Genomic DNA, 22615 nt, shown 5'->3' on the forward strand with positions numbered 1-22615 from the left:
GTTTACTTATTAATTTCTGTAAAATTTCACAGCGGTATAATGATCTTTATTTCGATTCAACTTTGTACAACAGAATCACAATTTTGACAAAATCAGAAACTAGACATTTTGGTAGTTCTAGTGTTAAGGTAATCACGTAAAATACATAGGTTAAAACACAAAATTGTTTACTTATTAATTTCTGTAAAATTTCACAGCGGTATAATGATCTTTATTTCGATTCAACTTTGTACAACAGAATCACAATTTTGACAAAATCAGAAACTAGACATTTTGGTAGTTCTAGTGTTAAGGTAATCACGTAAAATACATAGGTTAAAACACAAAATTGTTTACTTATTAATTTCTGTAAAATTTCACAGCGGTACAATGATCTTCATTTCGATTCAACTTTGTGCAACAGAATCACAATTTTGACAAAATTTGCTCCGAGTTGCTGGTTGATACTTATATTAGAAAAATCTTCCGAGTAGCTAAGGGTTAATTCTGACCCGTCAACTAGATCGTTTCTAAGATCTCCGCGGGATTCTAAATTATTTCTGGATTTTTATGCCTCATGGGTCCCGAACGATTCATAAACCGCTGTTTTTTGGAGGTTCCAAATTCCGTCGATACCTCCAAGACTCAGCTCTAACCTATCCGTGGATTTATAGGCTACGCAGGTCCTGAAGCATTCGCGAATCCATTAACCAGTTAGCTGTGGCGCCTGCTTTTCAGAGCGCGCACCCATATGTGTCGCGAGAATCATGCGATGACGAGTATACTCGTGGAACACAGAGTAAGTGTCGCTGTTAAAATATTGGATCAAAGAGACGGTTTTATCTTATAAAATTAACAATTTTTTATTACTAACAGTTACTTACTATTACTAATTATCGCTAATACTAACATATATGCTACATACATAATAAACGAAGGAAAAATCGAATACTTATAAAAGTGAAAGATTCAAATTGTTGCTGTAGAATGGTACATATTCGGCAAAGCAAGGAACGACAAATAATGGCACTTCGCATATCATGATTCATCGATGATGATTCTTTTCTAATCTTATTTTTACAACAATGTAAACATCTTCGTGCAGGATTGGCCTCGAAATATTCTAAACACCTTGAGATTTGAGAACATGTTTTTATTTTCACTAAAATTACAATTTAAATAGCTAACGGTCACTACTTTTTACGCACGACGAGGATACTCGTCATGATACAAAATACTGCCACTTCTCCATGACGAGTATACTCGTCGAACACAGCTAACCGGTTAAGATTGTCGTGGTCCTCTAAACTGTCGTTACGTCCGACGATTTACGTGGATCCGAATCGCGTTGACGAACTCCAAGATGCTCGCATGCCCGCGAAACGTCGCCAGGCTCGCGGCAAACGCGTCCGACAGCTAAAAACTCCGGTCCGGGGGCGACGACAGTTAACGCGGCGCAGCAGCTACACGCGGCTCGAACAAAGCGTTTCCTGTCGAGAAGGTTTAATTATAATAAAATCGCGTGCGCGTCGCCGCGCCGGGCGATCGCGAACGACCATCCAGGAATTATCTCGTGAACCCACGCGCTTTGCGTCGCGACGTATTCGAGGAAGCAATTTACGTTATCAGCCCGGTTCGGTCAGAATCGCAGATCTCGCGAGATTATGCGATCACTGCGAATCGAGTTCGCGACGCGACAGCAAAGAAGAGACCGAAGGAATCGCGGCGGCGGAGGCTCGCGAGCGGAGCCGAGAACAGGCCGAGAAATCGCGCAGACAGGTGCGCCGAGCCAGCCGCCTGTGCGATCTTGCCTGATTCGCCAAGTTTTCACGTGTTCGTTCGATTTGTTTTTTAGACCGTGGATGCAGCCGGGTATTGGAGGCGGAGGTGGCGCGGCCCACGCAGGTGGGACAGGTGACGACGAGGCTCCGAAAGATCCCGGTGTTCGGATCACCCATCAGTCTTACACCGAGAAAGATTACGAAGGTACCGATGTTTCTTGAGCTTGCTTCGTTCTCCGGCCCGGAACCGGTCTGTCGAGCCATCGTTTCGATTTTCAATTCGATCGGATATCACGGTGAAACACGTCGGTCGAGAACCGTCTTGACAACGTCGAAATCGTATGCTCGTGCTTGGAAGATTTTTTTCTCAGAAAATCCGAGTCGGCGTCTAGACATTATTGCCGGGGCTTTGTTGTCCGTACCTCGAAGAGCACGAAATTATTTACTCCTCGTCGGACTCTGCGCACCGGCGTGCATGACTTCCGCATTGCTTATTCGATTCGTCTGAAATTTAGACCGGATGCTCCGCTGTACATACTCTAAAAAACGCGCTTAACACTAAAGCTACCGAGCGTCTAAGCTATTCAGCTACTAAAGAAGTCTGACATGTTTTATATAAGACTCGCGAGTCCCATTTTTATTACAATGTGTGCTTGAATTAAGAAATTTATTCAATCGTTTCCTACGAAAGTGGCTCTATGATGCCGACAATGTTTAAATAAAAACTGTGAAACCGATCATTTTGATCGCCACGGTGGATTTAGTGTTAAGCTTTTTGCAATTGGAGACTCTTGGCGTTGAGATTTTTGGTAGAACCATGAAATTTAAGTCCAGCGTCGCTACGGTAATGTCTCCCTTACTGACGCTCAGATTGTGCACAAAAATGGACAATTTCGGAACAGGAGATACGACTGTTCGAGCCTTGCAGTTAGTTTTTATAGTTGCCGATCGTCAACAATCATAAGAACGAGCCGCAAGCCTCGAATAATCGTATCTCCTCTTCCCAAATTGTCTATTTTTCTGCACAATTTGGGTGACAATTAGGGAGACATTACCGTATTTTGCGGGACCAGGAAGACGAAGGAATATTTACACGCTCTTTCAGGTTCGGAGGACCTGGTCCATGCGAAAAGTTCTCTATCCAGCCAATGGTTTCTCCCAGGAAACGTGGCTGGGGCGTACCTTTTAGGCCTAACTCGTTAATACTTGTCCGCGTGTAGGTCAATCGGATGGGAACACGGATCGGGCTTCGATGTTTGCTCACAGAAGGCAAACGGTCGACTCGCGCCGGTGCTTCGAAAATCATTATTTCGTCGATGTCGCGACATCCTCGTCTCGGCCGAGCTGGTCCCGAGGTCACCTGTCCCGCCGCGATCTTGAACCGTTCCAGCGAGGCTGATCGATTCCACCTGAGCGACGCACAGCTCGATCGAGCGAATCGGTGATCTCGATGCGAGCCGGCTCCCTTCGTCGGGACTCCGTAGAGACCCTAGAACCTGAGATTCGGCGAGGCCTATCGAACAATCAGCGCCGGATCGTTCACGATCGAGCAAACACCGGGAAACCGGCGGTTTTCGAGTTCGACATGAACGGCCGGAAAATCGTGGCTCAGCGTTCCGGCGAAAGGATTCCTATTATATCGACGATCCTAGGATCCGATGAGGCTTTGAGTAGCTCACGCGAGCCCTCTTTCATCTGCTTCCAGGTCACAGGGCACACACCGTCTACGTGGGCGTCCATGTGCCCGGAGAGAGGAGACACCGTCGTCACCACAAGCATCATCATTCCCAGCGACAGTCGTACAACGCCGATAAGGAGAATGTCGACGAGAGGCCCAGTAAGTTCTTATCACGATCTTCTACGCTAGTAGTATCCATCGCCTGTTCTCATACTTTGCTCTTCGATTTTCCTCGCAATCTTAGCGAAACTTCATTTTAGTTCGCCTCACAATCTTCTTCCGAATCTTCTCCTAGTTCCTTCCTCCTTTGTTTCATGGTTTTCTCCATGACCTCGATTACTTTGATCCGTGTCAAGACCGACGATATTCCTCACAGTCTTCATGATTTCCTCACATTTTCGTTCTTTAACCTTCTTCTCAGCTTCGATCATTTTCGTCATCCTGCCACGTCCCTCGATCTTTCTTATATTACCCATGGCACGTTCTCATCTTTTATTCTCCCATCGTTCCCGCAGATTTGATCCTTCTATCTAATATTGTGATCTTGGATTCTGTTCATGATCCTCGCGATTTCCCCTCGTCTGTTGTTCCACCAATCTTCTTCAATTTTCTTTCCTCAACTCGAAGCCTTCATAACGTGGCACTCTTTCAGCCCTGCATCTTTTTCAGAGTTCCGAACCCCTTCTCTCGCGCGTATATTGCCCGTGGCCGTCTTCTTCGCGATCTTGATGAATCCGCTTCGTGTTTTGTTCCTCGGTCTTCACCGTGGCTTTGATTACTTTTCCTGGTATTTCATCTCTCGGTCGTTCCCATAACATCAATGATACGACATTCGCTTTTGTTCGAGGACTACCAACCCTTTCTCCCACGCGTACTTCGCTCCTGGCTTTTCTTCCTTCATGGTCCCCATGATTTTTCTCGTGTTTTGTTCGATCTTCCACACCGTTCCGACGATATTCTCCCCAGCTTCGGCGCTACCCCATCGCCTCGCGACCCTCCATTCTTTCGGACCCCTTATCGAACTCGCCCGTCCCTCCTGCCTCTTGCTGTGAAAGGGTCGCATTTTTTATCCAACTGAATTCTTGCTCCTACAATACCTGCTGGAAGCTCAATATTTCAGGTTGACTTCGCGGCCGGCTCGTGTTCGTTATCATTCGACCGCGAATCGCCATGGGAGTTACCATTTCGTAGATTGTAGCAATATATTAAATCGAGTCGTAAGTAACTTCCGTTTCCGTATCAGACATTTATTTTGTTCCTTTTTATTTATTTTTCATTCGTTTCTTTTTATCTCATTCATTTCGAACCCTTGTCTATTTAATGAAAGCAAAAACTCGTTCGTCTCGGTAGCTCATCGCGGGTAGATACGAACAATAGATTCTACCCGGCGACATCGGACGTTATTTATAGCTCGACCGAATAAAAAATGAAGTACCATTCATAAAGACTCGCGGCGTAGTTATTATTACGGAATCTAAAACGAGGCAGCCGTATTCCAATGCGGATCTGATCGGAGTACAGCGAAGCAGCGCGGGAGTTAAAACGCGCAGCAGAAGTTGAATTACCGGAACAGAAATCGCGGAACGTGATATTGAATGCATACAAGACCATCCCCTTTAAAATCGACCGCAGCGCGGGCTGCTTTTCTCGCGCCCAGGTGTAGTTACTTAATCAAACTTTTTAATACGAACAGACCGAAAGGTCGGGCGTTAAAAATTGAAAGAGACGCTCCCTCGGAGATATCAATGATGAATTATTACCGTAGAAATCTGTAACGCGTCGGTCGAGGAATTCCAGAGATAACTTCGATATTCCTGGACCAAGGGGGTGTCATCAATTTTTCGGAACGATCGATTCCGTATGTAGATCGGACGCGCGAAAGTTCGCCCGTTCGAGGAACGCACCACGAATCGATTGCCATCCACGAATAGACAGGGCAGACTGAACATCTTTTGTAGGTCACGAGTTTTCGAGGTTTCGAATAGAAGTTAATCGCCGGCGTCGCGACGCCGTCGTCGCTTCGGGGCGGTCTGCGGGACGTTAGCAAGAAACCGACTCCCCTGATCCTCCCTCCAAGACATCAGATTCGGCAGCGAACTTGGCAACACGGTGCTTCTGCCACTCGTAAAAAGGCGACGAGAAAATCCTCCGGTGTGCTAAGGAATTGCCAGTTCCGTCAACGAGATAACTCATTCGACAGACAGATAGGGATGGCCTGATGCTAGATGTTACGGGGGCAAAAAGTTACGATGAACATTTTCGATGAAAGAAAGTAGTTGGAATTGAACCGAGAGAGAATGAAATGCTCGCGACACCTTTCGTTTTCAGGTCACGTGCGAAATGTCACGTTAAATGTGCCACAGGGAACATTAAGTACAGTAACGTCTCCCTAATCGACGCTCGGATTGTCCACAAAAATGGATAATTTGGGAAGAGGAGATACGATTGTTCGAGTCTCGCAGCTCGTTTTTATAATTGTCGAAAATCGGTAACTATAAAAACGAGTCGCAAGGCTCCTCTTCCCAAATTTTTGTGGACAATCTAAGCGTCGATCAGAGAGACATTACTGTAATGCTATGCGTGCATTCATTGTGACAGCTATTGTTCAGGCTGAATGTCTCGTTATTTCGTTTAATCGAGAATTTACACAAGTAATACTCAGATTAAAATTGAAAGAAATGTCTTTGATTTCAATATTGTTTAATGAACGCTTCTTGTAAGTAAAGTTGTTAGAAATCATTTTTATTCTTTAGTTCGAGCACGAAAGTTAGAAGATACCTCCGTTTTTTATTTTGGAGTCATATAAAGATCGACTCGAAGACTGTCCGAATACTACCTTGACAGTAAACATGTGTTATTTGTGATAATTTGAGTGTAATTTCTAATTAAATATTGATCAATGTTTATTGTTTGCAGCAGTGTACTTGTAACATTTTATTCTTTATCGTATTCTTCATTAATATCTGATACGAGACGTTACATTACTTTTTGATGTTCCGTTTGACATATTATAAAATCACATATACCAATTAAAGCTGATTAGTTTACCTGATATTATAAAATCACATATACCAATTAAAGCTGATTAGTTTACCTGATATTATGAAATCACATATACCAATTAAAGCTGATTAGTTTACCTGATAAAAATGTTAAGATCTCAGATTAATCAACGTAAAGACAACACGTGATACCAAGGTTTCCGTGAAAAAGTCACAACCGGCCCCGGTCTCCCTTATCCGAAAGAAAACTTCGTTCCCGTCAAGAAAAATCGCTGCCTCGGCAGAAGCGCTAAAGAGCCGATCCTAAGCCGACAGAGCAATTTTTTTGCTCGTCCAGCCTCGGCAAATCCGCCGTCCCATTCATTTCTGATTTTATTATAGCCATAATCTTAAGCTCAGGGTGATCCGTAAATTGCCATTCAAGCCGAATGTTCGCGGCTAAATATCGCAATGGGAACCCAGGAGGGTTCTCCCGATAATCTCGGAGGGTCTTCAGGTTCGGATAATCGATCCGTTTGAGAAGTGCCTCAGGGAGCAGAATTCCTCGCTGCCAAAAAAAAAGGGAAAGAAGGAACGCTTTGCTCTCAGCGCTCGTGCCGAATTAACCTAGCAGTTTCCTCTTATTGCTCACCTCTGCCGGGGCTTTCACCCTACTCGTTCGTAACGTAATCTACTCAACTATAAACCGACTCTAAACATCGCGTAGAGGGAATACTAACTCTGATAATCCACTTAGCCGGGAGGCCCCCGAAGAAATATTCCTCTCTCAGTCGGAAACGGTCTCCGGTACTCCGGCGAAATGAACCGATTCCGAGCCAACAGAGCAATTTTCTGATCGTCCAGCCTCCTTTGCCCATTGTAGGCGCATGGTGGATTCTAAAGACCGAGGAAACTGGGTTGCTATCCATCCCGAAACGACGGCGACGACGACGGACGTCGCAAACGGGGAAACGAGATAGGGTAGATGTACCGTTTGTGGCCACGTTATGGATTTATAAGAATTTCCACGGAAATATTCTTGAAAGTCTTGTGCCACGCAAGAAATGTACAAGTTTTAATAGATTAGTTGATACCGTTAGTTTTTATATCTGTCATGCAATAGAGGGTAACAAAATTATTAACGATTGCATTTTCGCTAAGGAGAAAGTTGCTTCGAATAGCCTCAGGAATCCCCCGTTACGAGATTGCGAGACATTTTTGGGACACCCTGTATTTACTAGTTTGAAGTTCTGTTGATCGCTAGAAACTGTAGCCAACTACGAATCCGAATACAAAATTCATAGTTAATTTCGTTTTACTTTCGATAAATTATCGATACAGTAGTATAAGACGATAGGTCGAGATTTAATCGAGGTCCTTCTATAGTTTCATCGTTATCGCTAAGAATGATAAAAAAGATCCGAATAACAGAGATCGAGGAAAATCCAGTTCGGTTAATCGAGGTTATACTGTAACAATACCGATGGCCAGAAAAGATGCGCGGGCCACAATCGGTGCATCTACCGTACTCTCGCGAGTGCGCGATAGACGGGAGATACAATCGCGGTGTTCGCGATGAAAACGACTGTCTGTCTCCGCTTTGCCTGGTCGTTCCCATTAGCGCGTCGCGTCGTCGTCGTCGTCGAAGGGTGCACCGGCTTCGAGGCTCTGCGAGCGTCGCACGGCGAGGCCTGTGTGCAGGTTGCACGGTGTGTTGCACTTTGCGGCTGTATCGAGCGGTGCGTGGCACCGAGCCAACCACTTGTCAGGACTTGCCCGGTTGTTCACCCTACTTCTGGCACACCGGGTACAAGTTGGTGACCGATATCGAGTCCCGGCGAAGGGTCTTCCTTTCTCCCGCGGCACCCTCGACCCTTGAACCTCCGGTTTTTAAACGAACATGGGGAGAAACCAGCCTCCCCCGCGGAACACCGGCGGCGGCGTCGGACGATCGAGATCGAGCTGGCATTCCGAGCCAGCGGACCGAAAACCGGCGGGGCGCCCGATCGAACTTCGAAATTGGAAGCCCGAGGATCAGCTTCGTCGGGGATACGCGATCGATCCGATGCGTGTTTACGAGGTCGTCCGATGTCAACGGTGACCGAAAGCTAGGGCACGTTCGATGCACCGCATGCATTCTATTCCAAGCTCGTTTCCTCCATCGATGCAATCGATGCTTTTCACTTTGACGCCGACGGCGACTTGCCAGCTGTTCGGAAACTCGATCTTGTTAACCCTAATCGGCCGGGATGCGCTTTCGCTATCCTATAGCAATTTTTGCGTAGCCAGTTCGGCCAGCCGAGCGATGTCAGCGAAGTTTTACCCTCTTCGTAGTAGATTCTCGGGATTCGTGGGTGATTAGATTTTCTTTACTTGAATCGTAAAAAAGATTACGGACTTCTGCCGATGATTTTATTACGCTAACGCGTCGAGGAAGCACTATCGGCTTCAATTGCTCCTTAGATTTCATCGGGTTTGTCACCGCGACACAGCGTTGTCGGTTTTACGAGAGGATTCGCTTCGGATTTAAGGAGGATTCGCCTCAGATTTGGAAATGCGGTGGCTCAAGGAACTGATCGCACACCATTTAGAATAACGATCCAATTTTTAACAATCCAAAGTCGTTCCGTTCTAAATGATGTGTGATCGGTGGACTGTGGATCATTATGCAAAATACAAATTTCCTACGTCGACCGCGAGAAACAGAAATTGAATGAAAATAAATTGATTCTACTAATTACAGTAATGTCTCTCGAATTGACGCTCAGATTGTCCACGAAAAATGGACAATTTGGGAAGAGGAGATACGATAATTCGAGCCTTGCTGTTCGTTTTCATAGTTACGAATTGTCAAGAACTATGAGAAAGGAGTTGCAAGGCTGGGATAATCGTGTCTCCTCTTTCCAAATTGTTCACTTTTGTGGACAATCCGAGCGTCAATTAGGAAGACATTAATGTATTCTGTTAACGTGAAGATAGCGTAACAAAATCGTCAAATTCTTACGTCTCCGATTTTATATTTCAATCATTCATTTCTGTTACAAGTGCATAAAATCCGCGGTCCAATGATCAGTATCCGCGAGCCTCTGCATTCGTTTCAGAGATTCAGGAGAACCCATTTCGAACTTTGTAGAGTTCACTTCAGATTCAGCGGAATTCGTTTCAGATTCAGAGGGACTCATTCACCCGTTTCGTGGGATCGTAAAGAAAAAAATGAACGTTCACTGCTATCCACAAGGAAAGCATCCAACCATGTTACGCATCGTATTAGCGTGATAAGACTTGATAGTTGTAATTTGAAGGGGTCTGATCAACTTAGAGAGTTGAGCTCGATTAGCAAAATTATCGCCGACGTGTCTTGTCTCCTTGACGTTTCAGGACAATTGCTGATGACTCGAAGGAGTCGACTATCTAGCTTCTGCGATCCCGACGGCGAGATGATATGTAAGCCCCTAATACTGTGTATAACACCAGACTCCTCTGCATTTACGTACACTTTCACCGAGAGACCATTCGTACGTCCAAATTAGCGTATCGTCAGCGATAGAACTATGCAAATACCTCAATTAGCTAGACCAACGGAGTACCAAAAGTTAATTCACCTTTATCTGCCAGCCTTCATTTCTAGCCTTCTTATTAATCCGAAGACACAGTGCCGGGAAAACATATTTTACAGACGTTTACGTAAAACTGAAATTGTCCGTCTTGTTTACAAGAGGCTTCATTGTATAAAATAACAATAAATATCAACTGTTCCCATTCATTTTTCTCTCGAGCACGCAAGACCGAAAACAAAACGGCTCGAATCGAGAACGGGGCACAATCTAAACGCAACTTAAACGGAACAGTTTCGAAGCAATTTCATTGAGATTTAACAGAAGCAATTTAAAGAACGGAACAATAGCGCAAAACCGTGCAGAAAACAGATTATTCGGCAGAGCGTTTTAACAATGTCGTGCCAGCCACGCTTCCGCTAATCCGGTTAATCGAGGATCCGTCGTACGGCGAAACGGCATAGCAGCGAGCAAACTACGCGATCGGAAGTGATGTCACGAACGCTTCATTAGCCGGCCGCGACGGTAATTAAATTCGATGAAATTGGTATCGCCGGCGCACGGATAATTGCCGATTCGACGGTCGGCGCTCGTGCGAGTCAGCTGATGCGTTTCGGCGAACATCAATATTTATCGGCGGGTGCCGCCTCGCGTACGGCTGCTCGGACGTCTCATTAACTGGTTTATCATCGTTACATAAAGACCGCTGACGATCGTTAATGCGACGCGGCGGCTACGTCAAAAGCGGATTACCATCGAGGCGCTCGCTTCTCGACGCGTCTTTCCTCGAGTCCCCGATGCTTTCACGTGCTCATCGCCTCTACGAATGGTCTCGGATAATAGATTGTTCGATGCACACGATTCTCCGCGTCTCATGCAGCAGCACGATCGAGCAGCTTCCACGCCGGCTGCGTGGCTAAAACAATGATACAAGTTTCCGCTTCGCGTTCCATTTGGACGTCGTCGATGCTCCTCGCCGATGCGTGCATGCGTCATCGACGATCGAGCACCCCCTTTGCACCGCACCGGTCGATGTCTCATTTTCGTATGGCAGCTGTGTTCAATTTATATAGGTGGTTCTCGGCACTAGTTTTTTCTCATTTTACGTTTACTTCACGGCAACTGTCATCGACACATCCTTCTAGCTGGAAACAAGGTCCGTGGTCTCTCTTCTCGTCGCGTCTCATTCACACACGTGCACGAACATCGCGAGCAATGGCCCGTGACGCTCGCCCTTCTCCGCGAATTTGCGCGATCTTTCTCTGTTGGAACTTTCGCGTTGTTCGATGATGCCGATTCGAATTGCGAGGGAGAAGCTTCAATTTTTAAATTACGGTCGTTTAGCGACGTTTTAATTTATGATAATGGTTCTAGATGCTTTTACGATACTTACATCGAAAGATGGTAGAAGCGTATCGAGGGAAACGAGCAAAATACGCGATTAAGCTTGATTTAACCCTTTCGCTGCGGCAGCTCCATCCGCCGAAGTACCGACACTGAACAGATACTCGCTCCAGAAATATGCACAGTGCACGTGGTTTCTGTAGATACAGGGTGTCCTAAAAATGTCTCGTAATCCGGAAATGGCGGATTCCTCGGACCATTTGAAACAACTTCTTCCTTTACAAAAATTTTCTCCGAGGCACCGTTAACGAGTTATTAGCGAAAAACAGTGACCAATAAGAATCGAGTACGGCTGACGCGAGGCGGCCCAGCCAGCCAGCGCACGAAGCCCAGTTCCGCTCATTGGCTCGGTCGCCTCGCGCCAGCTGAGCTGGGATTCGACCGCCTCGACCGCTGGCGCCGTTGGCTTGGTCGCCTCGCGTCAGCTGAGCTCGCCTCTCATTGGTCACTGTTTTTCGTTAATAACTCGTTAATGGTGCCTCGGAGAACATTTTTGTAAAGTTCCTTCGAATGACCCGAGGAACCCGCCACTTTCGGATTGCGAGGCATTTTAATTAATAACTGTGCCGAATAAGACAATCGTTGCTCCAACGTAATAAGTATATTTACATTTTTAATTTAAAAAGACTTACAAAATTATAGGTAACATAGGTATTTATATAATTACAAAGCCTAACGATTAAATGTTTAATATAATTAATAACGAGAGACGAAAATTATTAAAATATAATAATATGTAAAAACTAATAATATAATTCTGTGCGATATATTTGAAAGCAAGGATCTATACAAAGGCCAACATCGCAATCTTTGCACTCGTACCGCGAATCCGTTCTTTTCTCATTTTTGCTACAAATTACACATCCGCGTCTTCTGTATACACTTCATTTCATTTATATGCGGTGCCCGTACCCACAGGTCGTCGAGTGGGTGTCGCAAATATGCGGCGCTCGGCGCGAAAGGGTTAACGACGCTAAGCTCGTCTTTTTCTCTATGCTCTTCAATTTAACGATACATAGAATGAAATGAGCCGCTCGGGCAGAAGCGGAATGTTCTCCTTTGAAGTCGAAAGACAGCGCCAATGGAACTTTTAGCAAATTGCGCGAGTTTGTCCGAAAGTCGAGCGTCGCCCGCCAAGCTTGTCAGACCTCAGCGCGTCGGGCAGAACAACAGCCGGAGCCAACATTAGGTTTTCGACACATTGTTTGCTCTCTTCTGCATCGATATTTTGTGTGAAGCTGTTTCTTTGAACATGCGAGAAAGTGGCCGGGACGCCGGTGTCTCACGTGCGAACGCGTTGAATTGCAGTCACACCGCCGGCCCAGAGGGTGCAGTTCATCTTGGGCGAAGAGGTCGGGGACGATGCGCACGAGTCCCACCCGCTTTTCTCCGAGATGGAGGAGCTCGTCAGGGACGGCGACGAGATGGAGTGGAAGGAAACGGCAAGGTAATTTTCACTGGCTCGTTACACGATGCACCCACCGTCTGCAGCACTCCGGGAACAACGATCCCGTACCAGATACGAAGAGATTAAGAGCGGTCCTGCCGCGGTGTTTCTTCTCAGATGGATCAAGTTCGAGGAGGACGTGGAGGAGGGCGGAAATAGATGGAGCAAACCTCACGTAGCCACCCTCTCCTTGCACGCCCTGTTCGAGCTGAGGAGCCTTCTGCTGAACGGCACCGTGATGCTGGACATGGAGGCCGTCAGCCTCGAGCAAATTGCCGACCTGGTCCTCGACAACATGATCAACAAGGGATCGCTGCCGATCGAGACGCGAGAGAAGGTATACTGTGATGGAAGATCATTAAACTTCGTAATCGAAGCTGCGCATATTTCAGTGCTCGAGCTACGTCTTTTAGAAGTTTCCTTGTTGCAAACGCATCGGACAATTTTTTTCATGAAATTGAAGTGATGTATTTAATCAAATTGAGATTGGAAAATTAAGTTGTATGAGCAGAATTATTTTTGAAAAATTAGAAAGATATAATAGATTATATTATAGATTATAATATAACAGAGATTATATTATAGATTATAATATAACAGAGATTATATTATAGATTATAATATAACAGAGATTATATTATACAGATTATAATATAATAGAGTATATTATACAGATTATAATATAATAGAGTATATTATACAGATTATAATATAATAGATTATATTATACAGATTATAATATAATAGATTATATTATAGATTATAATATAATAGATTATATTATAGATTATAATATAATAGATTATAAAAAATAGATATAACAGCTTAAGGTAGAGATCAACTGTTTATTCTGAGGAAATGATTCCGTTCACCCGGATGCGAGTGACGCGGCAGTCAAAGTGTGAAAGTTACGAAATCGTTAGATTTGATGGAAGTCAAAATAGCGTGCAAAATATAAGTAAATGGTCGATCAACAAGTTTCTGGGTTTCAGGTGAGAGAAGCTCTGCTAGTGAGACACCGGCATCAGCACGAGAGACGTAAAGACAACAACATGTCCAGACTGCCAATCATCAGATCGTTGGCCGAGATCGGACGCAACCACTCCTCGTCGAAGAGTAAGTTTGCCAACGTTGCACACCCCCGCAATCCATTGACACAGTAGCTCTCGATATCAATCGACCGACCAACGACGGACGTTGTACGAATAGACGGCCGCCATACGTGCGGCAGCCCTAATCGAAACCGAACGAAAAGGCCGACTTCTCGTGCGGAACACGGGTCTCTTCGGGTTTGCTTCCCTTTTGTTCGGATCCCATTGTCCATGGAACTTTTCTGTCCTCTCTGCGGACACTTCGATCGTTTATTTTAATATGGTATTTGGACGCTTACGAAAGAGACAGACGGTCATAGTAATTGTAACATGTGGGATTGGAAGTTATTACGCGAGTTATTGATTGCGTGAATGGGTTAGATAACACGAAGAAATTTCAGCGAACACGATGCAACGGTATTTCTGGCGCGAATGGTCCGGACGTTGAATGGCTGAAAGCTGATTCGTGTGTTCGATTGTTACGTTAGCACACGAATAAAGAACATAACGTTGTAGCACGATCAATCCGTGTGTTCAAGTGTCGAATGTTTAAAGGCTGGTTGGTTAATGTTTGCACAAGTGGTTCTATGTTAACACTATACGAGACAAAAAATGTTTCGAGTACAAACGCAAGTTGCATTCGCGTTTTTATCGACGGTTTCTTGTACGCACGATGGTGAATGTATAGCGATGTTGGCGATAGTTTTAGCACAATGGAACGTGTTCGTGTTCTAACTGGATATCTGTGTGCCTTGAACATTTGAAGGCTGACTGTTTCCATGTTTCTATCAATGGTTACACATCGCGACGATGAAAGTTCGAGAGTCCGTTTCAGATTCGTCTCTCCAACAAAACGTTCTAACTAATTATTCCGAGACTCCTGAACATTACCCACACTATTGTGTACGATACTACAGACATACAGACATACAACAACAATTTCACAAGATTCAAAGATGTCCAAAAGCCTTAATTTACGACTGTTTGGCCCGGTACGACCGAAATGTCGATGCTTACAGTAATGTCTCTCTAATCGACGCTCGGATTGTCCACAGAAATGGACAAATCGGGAAGAGGAGATGCGATTATTCCAGCCTTGCAACTCATTTCTCATAGTTCTTGACAATTCGTAACTATGAAAACGAACAGCAAGGCTCGAATAATCGTATCTCCTCTTCCTAAATTATCCATTTTTCGTGGACAATCTGAGCGTCAATTAGAGAGACATTACTGTATTTCGACTCCCGGCAGCCCACGCTGTCTCAACAATCCAGCACACAATTAAACACGTGCAAAACACTCGACATTTTCAGATGACAACTGTACATGTGGTATGCTTGCGTTGTTGACATCAGATTTACAGGAGCGTCGTGACGCTGGGGACGCGTACGCGCCCTCGGTAGCTCGCAGCAGCAGTTGCCCTAATTCGAACACAGCTCTGCTGTCGAAAGAGGCGAAAGATCTGAAAGGACCGTACCTGCTGGTTCCAGGTATAGCGTAGGCCAGTCAGCCAATTACAGCTTCGATCCTTGGGTTATGGTGCTTCCTCAACCGCTTTCATCAAATCACAATCATCGGACGAGTGTGTTGTTCGCATTGAGAGAACGATCGCCTCTCGTGAATCACGTGCACTCTCGATATTAGAAAAACTTCCTAAAGTACAGATATAATAGATTTGGAGCGGTCCTGGGCGTGGTTTGCCCTGTGGAGCCGCGGAGCCACGCCCCCTCGGCACTCTCAACACAGAGAAAACCAAAAGGAACTCTCGAAGTTGCGAGTTCGATAGCGACAGGAGAATTTTCCTGTAGCTTCCTCCGCGCAGAGTAGGCGTGGCCTGTGCTCAGTGGGCGTGGCTGTGGCGTTCCGAAAGGAGTCGGAGCGGTTTCCTGCAGGGTGAACCGTGCCACAGCCTGATCCGGAGCCCACAGAAATCTCGACGATCCCAGGACTCAAACGATTGTTTCTTATGTTTCTGTCAGCCGAATTCGCTGTTCCGCACGTGGTCGGATTCACGACGTGGTTCGCGATGTGCCAGCTAAAAGGTTAGATCGTCAGGTGGTTATCGTTGCTATGAACTCTAATCGACTGCACCAAAGTCCGTGTGTTTCGTGAGATCCTTCTCACTTTTTTTCCAGTCTCTCTGTTTCTTTTTTTGCTCTTGGATCACAGGTGTACAATACGAGTAACTGCAACCAATTTGTGACACACGATGCAAGCCGATCCGGTTCGACCGTCCTCACTCTCTCTCTCTCTCTCTCTCTCTCTCTCTCTCTCTCTCTCTCTCTCTCTCTCTCTATTCGCTCGTTTCTGTGTCTCTCTTCTAGGTGTTTACAGTAGCCCAGCACTGCACCGAGCCGATCGATCGCAGCGTCATTTTCGCGCGTCAATCTCGCGAAACAGCATTTCGTGGAGCAACGAGCCGTTATCGAGTATCAATCGCATCGCGCGTACGGGATTAACGAAACTATGATTACTCGCGTATTCGGCTCGCTCTCGCGTCCGGGCAATATCTCTCGATGCGCGCCGTCGGAAACGTTCAATTAAGATTCGTTCGACCGTGCAAAGACAAGCGGTTCCTCTGTACCGTCGCGTTTCGCGTCCCCGGGCCGCTAACGAGCGCTCAAAGGAAGGCCGACCCCGAGCACGCCGCGAACGGTTCTCGAGTGCACGTACCCGCGTAAACGGGCAGGCGAATCATTCTATACGATATTCAATTCACGAAGGCATGATCTTAACGTTCTAATTGTGTAACAACGCACGTGTGCATCGAATCAGTGTGTATCTTTTGACTATCATGTACTTTTTATCGTGTATCGTGCTACTTAATGACCCGTCGCACTTCTAACCGACTAAACCAGTCTGTCTTTTCAGCCAGCCGACTAATTTCCCGTTTCCTCTTACTCACGTAGCACTGTACACCGTCTCCGACTGATCTATGGTAACGATAATGGATCGAGGAACGGCCGGAACTCCTGCGTCCTCGAGATTAAAGGGTCCGCAGGACCGGCGCGGATACGTACTCGGCCCTGCCTGCCGGATATTTCACGGGAAATTCCCAGCTGCACAATTTCACGCGTTCGCTCGCTCATAAATTCTCCGGCAGATTGGCCGGCGAGAAAAATTTGTTTCGCTGAACGGGGAACTTCTCTTCATAGCCGCGGAAGAGGAAAAATGTTATCGGTGATCATTCCCTTCGGTTTACTTTGGCCAATTCGTCTGTGCCGATCTAGAAAGAAAACGATTCATCGAACACTACAATTCTGTTGAAAGTTCAACGATTTTTACATGAATCTCTTCGTCAAATTGTTTCGTTCTGAGTCGCTTAGCTTTTAGCTCGGTAGTTAAATTCAGCGCTATGACGAGTCGATGATGGTTATTCGTTTCTTTTCAATCGAGACCTATACCTCTGCTATAGAAATCTAGGAAAGAGATTAATTGAAGACATAGAAGGAATAAAAATTGTCTCGTTTTATCTGAGAGATTGTTACAAAAAGAATCATTCGTACATTATCTGCTGGACATGAATGGCATCCATTTCTGCTAAATCGAAACAAAATTTGATTCTTCTATTATTAAAATCTAGGAATGAAAGTAAGTGAAGAGGTACGAGAAACAAAAAATGCCTCGTTCTATCAGGGAAATTATTGCAGTAGAAGAAATTATAGCATTCGGTGCAAGGGGTTGACAATGAAAGAATTATGCTTCCCAATGCAATAATGTCTCCCTAACTGCGAAAGGTATTTTTTAAATTTTCATTATAGCCTCACATAAAAAAGTTAAGAAACAAGGGCTTTTAATTTCTTCTTTTCATTCAAAGTAATAGCAAAATTTAAAAAAAGCTTTTTAGGCATCATCTAGTAGACCAGACCCTCCATCGTCTAAAAAAAAAAGTTCAAGTCATTTAGTTCAGTTTTGAAAAATTGCTCTGTCTCGTCTGTGTACGTAAAACGTCACGCTGTCTCAATTTGGATGGAAGTAACCTCAGAAGGAGCAAGTGGCTCAGAAATCGTTGCGAATTTCGCTGGAAAATATCCGGCATGGGAGAGATAATCCGCGCCGATCGGCGGGATGCTTATGGAGGACGATGGTCCCACCGTTCTTTCGGCCTGTCCTAACCAACACCTCGCCTCTGTAAATACAGGTTTAGCCCGGTGTGTGTGTTTCATGCTCATTTTTAGTGGAGGAATCGAATTCCGCACCGGCGATCGCCGGCGCAACAAGTCACGGCAGTGGGGCAACGCTGAATCCCGGTAGCCGCTTCCTTGCAATACCCGGTAATCCCGGTAAACTTTGCTTTTCTGTGCTTGCTTTATCTTGATATACAAACGTACCCGAGACTTGGCTCGTTCCCTAAAAAAAAAGAGAGAAAATAACGCAACGGTGCATTTCGCATCTGTTCTTCCGTTATCGAATCGCGAGACGCTGGAAGAACAATTGAACGCTCCTCGTGGAAACTTATATTTTTCAAGATTTAAAACGAATCGTCCTAAGCGATATTGTTCACAAAATTTAATTTGTTTAGACTGCTAAATGTGCTGAAATATGTGACCACTCAAATGTATCTCCAGTATGTTTGTTTCTCATTTCTGTCTTTCGCAAAGTATAAAAGAATGAGATTCATTATTTCTAGAGATGCGTGGCTTCGTTTCTTCGATCACTTCGGTTCGGTAATTCTTTTCGAACGTCGATCATATAATACAATTTCGTTATAATTTTTCGTTGTCCATCTTCGTTGTTGAAACGTTTCATTGAATACGGGATGACCCAAAATTATGGAACGTCCAGGAAATGGAGAGTTCCCGAGGTCATCCGAAGTAACTTCTTCCTTTGCGAAAATGCAATCCGCGGCTTCGTTTGCGAGTTATTAACGTGAAATACTGGCCAATGAGAAGCGAGATCAGCTAGGCGGCTGAGCCAGTGGGCCGAACAGGGCTCGGACCGCTCGCTGGCTGGGCCGCGTCGCGCCAGCCGAGCTCGCCTCTCATTGGTCACTGTTTTCCGTTAATAACTCGTAAACAAAGCCGCGGATTGTATTTTCGCTAAGGAAAAAATTACTTCAAATGACCTCAGCAACCCCTCATTTGCCGAAAATACTATAATTTTGGAGCACCCTGTACAGCATTCTTCCTCCGCGAGGTATAATATATCTGCTACAATTTAGCAGACGAAACTTATGGACTGTGATTACTACGCTTTGCACTATGACTTTACATACCAACGCGCATAAAATTAACTATTCCCTTTTAAAGGACAAGATCGTAAATGTCACGTATGCGCGACGCTGCCGGCATACGTATTAAACTATCCCGCAGAAGCGGTATCATCGTTCAGCATTATTATTCGGTATTTAGAGAAGCAAATTGCGCCGAAATTCCACGCTACAATTATCGTTCAGTTTTGGCGTCGACAGCGTGTTCTACGAGGAGTGTTCGATATCAGAGATGGGAATGCAACCGGAAAGGTGAAGGGTAGCCGTAAACGCAAAGATCTGCCCGAACGACGCCCTTAAGGGGCTATTTCGCGAGTTGCACGAATCCCAGGCCCAAACGGACGACTCTCGGGTTTCACAGGTAACCCGACAGGGTCGCTGAAAATAACACGTGTATCGACAAACGATTATCGAGTGCGAACTCGAGACACGGAAAACAAAATCGTGCTCGATCTGCCGGAAGAGTTTCTGCCGTGCTTGACATTTAACGCTGGAAGCACCGAGTACCGAGAGCAATCCGTCGGTAATATCTTGGAAAAGTTATAAGAGCACGCCCTTTTTCTTCCCGTCCTCTCAGCAAATTTTTCTACAAATTACGCGCACGCGGGCAGGTGAATTTAATGAAAATTGCAGGCTCGCGGAACGCGCGGGAAATCGGACATCGAAACCGGCTCTGCTTTGATAACAATATTTGATCGCATAGTGCCGAAATGAAAATGTTTGTCCGACGCAGAATGTAGCTGCGATACCCGCGGAATTGAAAATTCGTAACAATAGGGTCTATTCATTATTTGGTCTCTACTGTAGCGAAAAACAATTCGGAATTTTGCATCGTCGTTGCGCGCGGGACAATGTAACGATTTCGCGGAGGGTCGCGTAACAGCGGACGAATACTTTCGAAAAAGTCGGCTGCAGGGAAAACGTGTTTGAAGTTTCGATGGCGGCGTCCTCTCGAGAAGGTTGTCTATTACATGCCGCAGCTGCGTTAACTCTGCGAGTTTTTTAATGAAACCTTTCATGAGCTACAGTTCAAAGGTAGCACTTTCTCAATGATTTCCGCAAAAAAATTATAGAACAGCGAAGCCGGTTACGCTGAGGTGACCAATTTTTATGCGTCTCATTTGTTTTCGAGCACGATTAACTTTCTATTTATCGAATAAGAGGTATTAAATTTCTTTGATTCTAAAACAAACGAAACGAAAGAATCTGTTTATTCGGAAATAAACAAAAGTAACATATATTTTATATATTAACATATATTATATATAAAATTATAAAATTATATTATATTTAATATTTACATATATTATATATAATATTTAGTATTTAATTTTGTAATTTTATATATAATATATGTTAATATATGTTAAATACTAAATATTATATATAATATATGTTAATATATATGTTAATTAATTATTGCAGCATTAACCATTAAATTCGGAGTTAAACATATTAACATATATTATATATAACATTTGGTATTTAATTTTATAATTTTATATATAATATATATTAATATATATGTTATATATGTTACTTTTGTCAAATAACATATATTTTGTTTATTTCCGAATAAACAGATTCGTTTGTTTCGTTTGTTTTAGAATCAAAGAAATTTAATATATCTTATTCGATAAATAGAAAATTAATCGTGCTCGAAAACGAATGAAACGCATAAAAATTGGTCACCTCGGCGTAACCGACTCCGCTATTCTATATAATATATACAACATATATTTTATATATTTTATATTTGTATTCGGTTCGGCGACTCCGGTTTTAAGCGGCAGGCAAATCGGCGCTTTGGCACGGTAAGACGCGAAAGTCGAAGGGTCGGGGGGGTCGAGGGGTCGATCGGTTCGATACGACCGTTCGATTTGATTCGAAGTGCGTGGAGACCGACGATTCTTCGACTGTGTCGCGTTTAAGAGGATCCGGTTATAAGTCTTCGGCTTGGACCCGGCGGAAACCCCGCCGTATCGGATTCCTGCAACTCGGAAACTTTCGACACGCGTTTAACTGGGTCACGACCATCCGGCTTTGAACCGGCCTGGATGGCGGTGGTAATTGAGGGGAAACGGAACAGTAACGCGGCGTCCCCTCGATTACGATTCCCACGTGGCTTTTCGCTAAGAATCGCCGAAGAGACGCAGTAGGCGGTAAGCTAGATCTCTTGCAGGCCAAGAACCGACGACCACCAACGGGATGGACCGGAGTCCCAGCAGCGTGTCCATCAGCAGGAATCATAGTTCGTCCGCTTTGGAGAACGGCGATGGAAACCACAGGGTGCGTGGTGGTCGCCCTTGTGCGACGGGTCGAGTCCCTTGAAATGCTCGCGTCGCTTTCAAGAATGACGGTTCTTATCTCGCGACTACGTCTTTCATTGCTTTCCACAGCCTGGATCCGCTCCAAGCTCTTCCAGCAATTCATTTTCCACTGGAATGTGGTTCCAAGCTGTGCATTTTATCTCGGCACTGTTCTCTCATTCTTATTCTTACACAAGACGCGAGAGAGAATGACGTTTCGAAGAGTATCCAGAAACGCGTTCCTCTATCTCTTCAATTTTCTTAAACAGTGCGAACGGAGGAGCACGCTGAAAGTCTCTTCCCAATGCAATACATAATTCTTTTTACGTTATAACATGATCTCAAGCAGCTGTGCATTCTATCTCGGTCCAGTTCTCTCGTTCTTGTTTTTACGCGGGGGCACCAGGGAACGGTGATTCAATCTTTCCGGGAACGCGTGGCTCGGTTTCTTCAATTTTCTTAAACAACGCGAACAGAGAAAAATAAAGTCCCCCCGATCCGGTAGTAATTCCTTCCGAACGTCGGTTGCGGTACGTTTCGAAGCTGTCCACTTTATTTAACATCGCGTCCCGTCTACAAAAGAACGGCAACCGTCTGATTCCTACCGGGCTCCTCGATTCTGTTGCCAAACGCAAACGGAAGAGCACAATCCACGGTGCTCTTCAATTACCCGAATCGTCGGACGAAAACGTCGGCGAACAATGGAAAGACTTTGCGGAAAGCGGCGCCGGCTTTTCAACGGTTTGACGAGTTTACTCGGGCAGGAAGCCCGTGGTCCAATTTAATTCGACCGATGCGATTGTCATCAGGGGAACACGCACTTCATGCGGAAGATACCGGCGGGGGCGGAGGCCAGCAACATCCTCGTCGGCGAGGTCGATTTTTTAGACAAAACCTTGTCAGCGTTCATCCGGCTGAGCCAGGCCGGGATAATGGGCGATTTGACGGAGGTTCCGGTGCCGACCCGGTTCATATTCGTTCTGCTGGGGCCAACGGTAAGATACACCTGACCTCGAGGTCGCAGTGCCCACTCGAATCGCGTTCGAAATCCTCTTTCCGAGTAATTAAAGTTTTAACGAAGCAATTGTCCACGCTGATTGCCCCGTCTGCTCTCGCTTCTGAGAGGCCGACGCGGGGAGCAATTTCGATTCGACGTGAACGACGGCTTCGTTATCGTTCGAT

General features: G+C 45.1%; 1 protein-coding gene across 19 annotated transcripts in view; it reads left to right on the top strand.

The window, feature by feature from the left end:
* The window catches only part of Ndae1 (Na[+]-driven anion exchanger 1), a 59087-nt gene that overhangs the window by 21474 nt on the left and 14998 nt on the right, over window positions 1-22615 (top strand). For 5 of the 19 annotated variants that reach the window (XR_013033835.1, XM_076523574.1, XM_076523570.1 and 2 more), the window contains 10 exons: window positions 1835-1965; window positions 3466-3597; window positions 9798-9863; window positions 12686-12824; window positions 12942-13161; window positions 13817-13940; window positions 15229-15405; window positions 18094-18198; window positions 21307-21413; window positions 22243-22428. Coding sequence is in view for 17 of the 19 variants with exons in the window: in XM_076523570.1 (XP_076379685.1) it covers window positions 1835-1965; window positions 3466-3597; window positions 9798-9863; window positions 12686-12824; window positions 12942-13161; window positions 13817-13940; window positions 15229-15405; window positions 18094-18198; window positions 21307-21413; window positions 22243-22428 (1387 nt within the window). In the remaining 2 variants the exon portion in view is untranslated. Of the gene's footprint in view, window positions 1-1623; window positions 1759-1834; window positions 1966-3465; window positions 3598-9797; window positions 9864-12685; window positions 12825-12941; window positions 13162-13816; window positions 13941-15228; window positions 15406-15894; window positions 15958-18093; window positions 18199-21306; window positions 21414-22242; window positions 22429-22615 lie in introns of those variants that run through there. The other 14 variants (XR_013033836.1, XM_076523576.1, XM_076523584.1 and 11 more) reach the window with 12 other exon arrangements.

This window comes from Megalopta genalis, chromosome 7, assembly GCF_051020955.1.
Source record: "Megalopta genalis isolate 19385.01 chromosome 7, iyMegGena1_principal, whole genome shotgun sequence".
Taxonomy (NCBI): domain Eukaryota; kingdom Metazoa; phylum Arthropoda; class Insecta; order Hymenoptera; family Halictidae; genus Megalopta; species Megalopta genalis.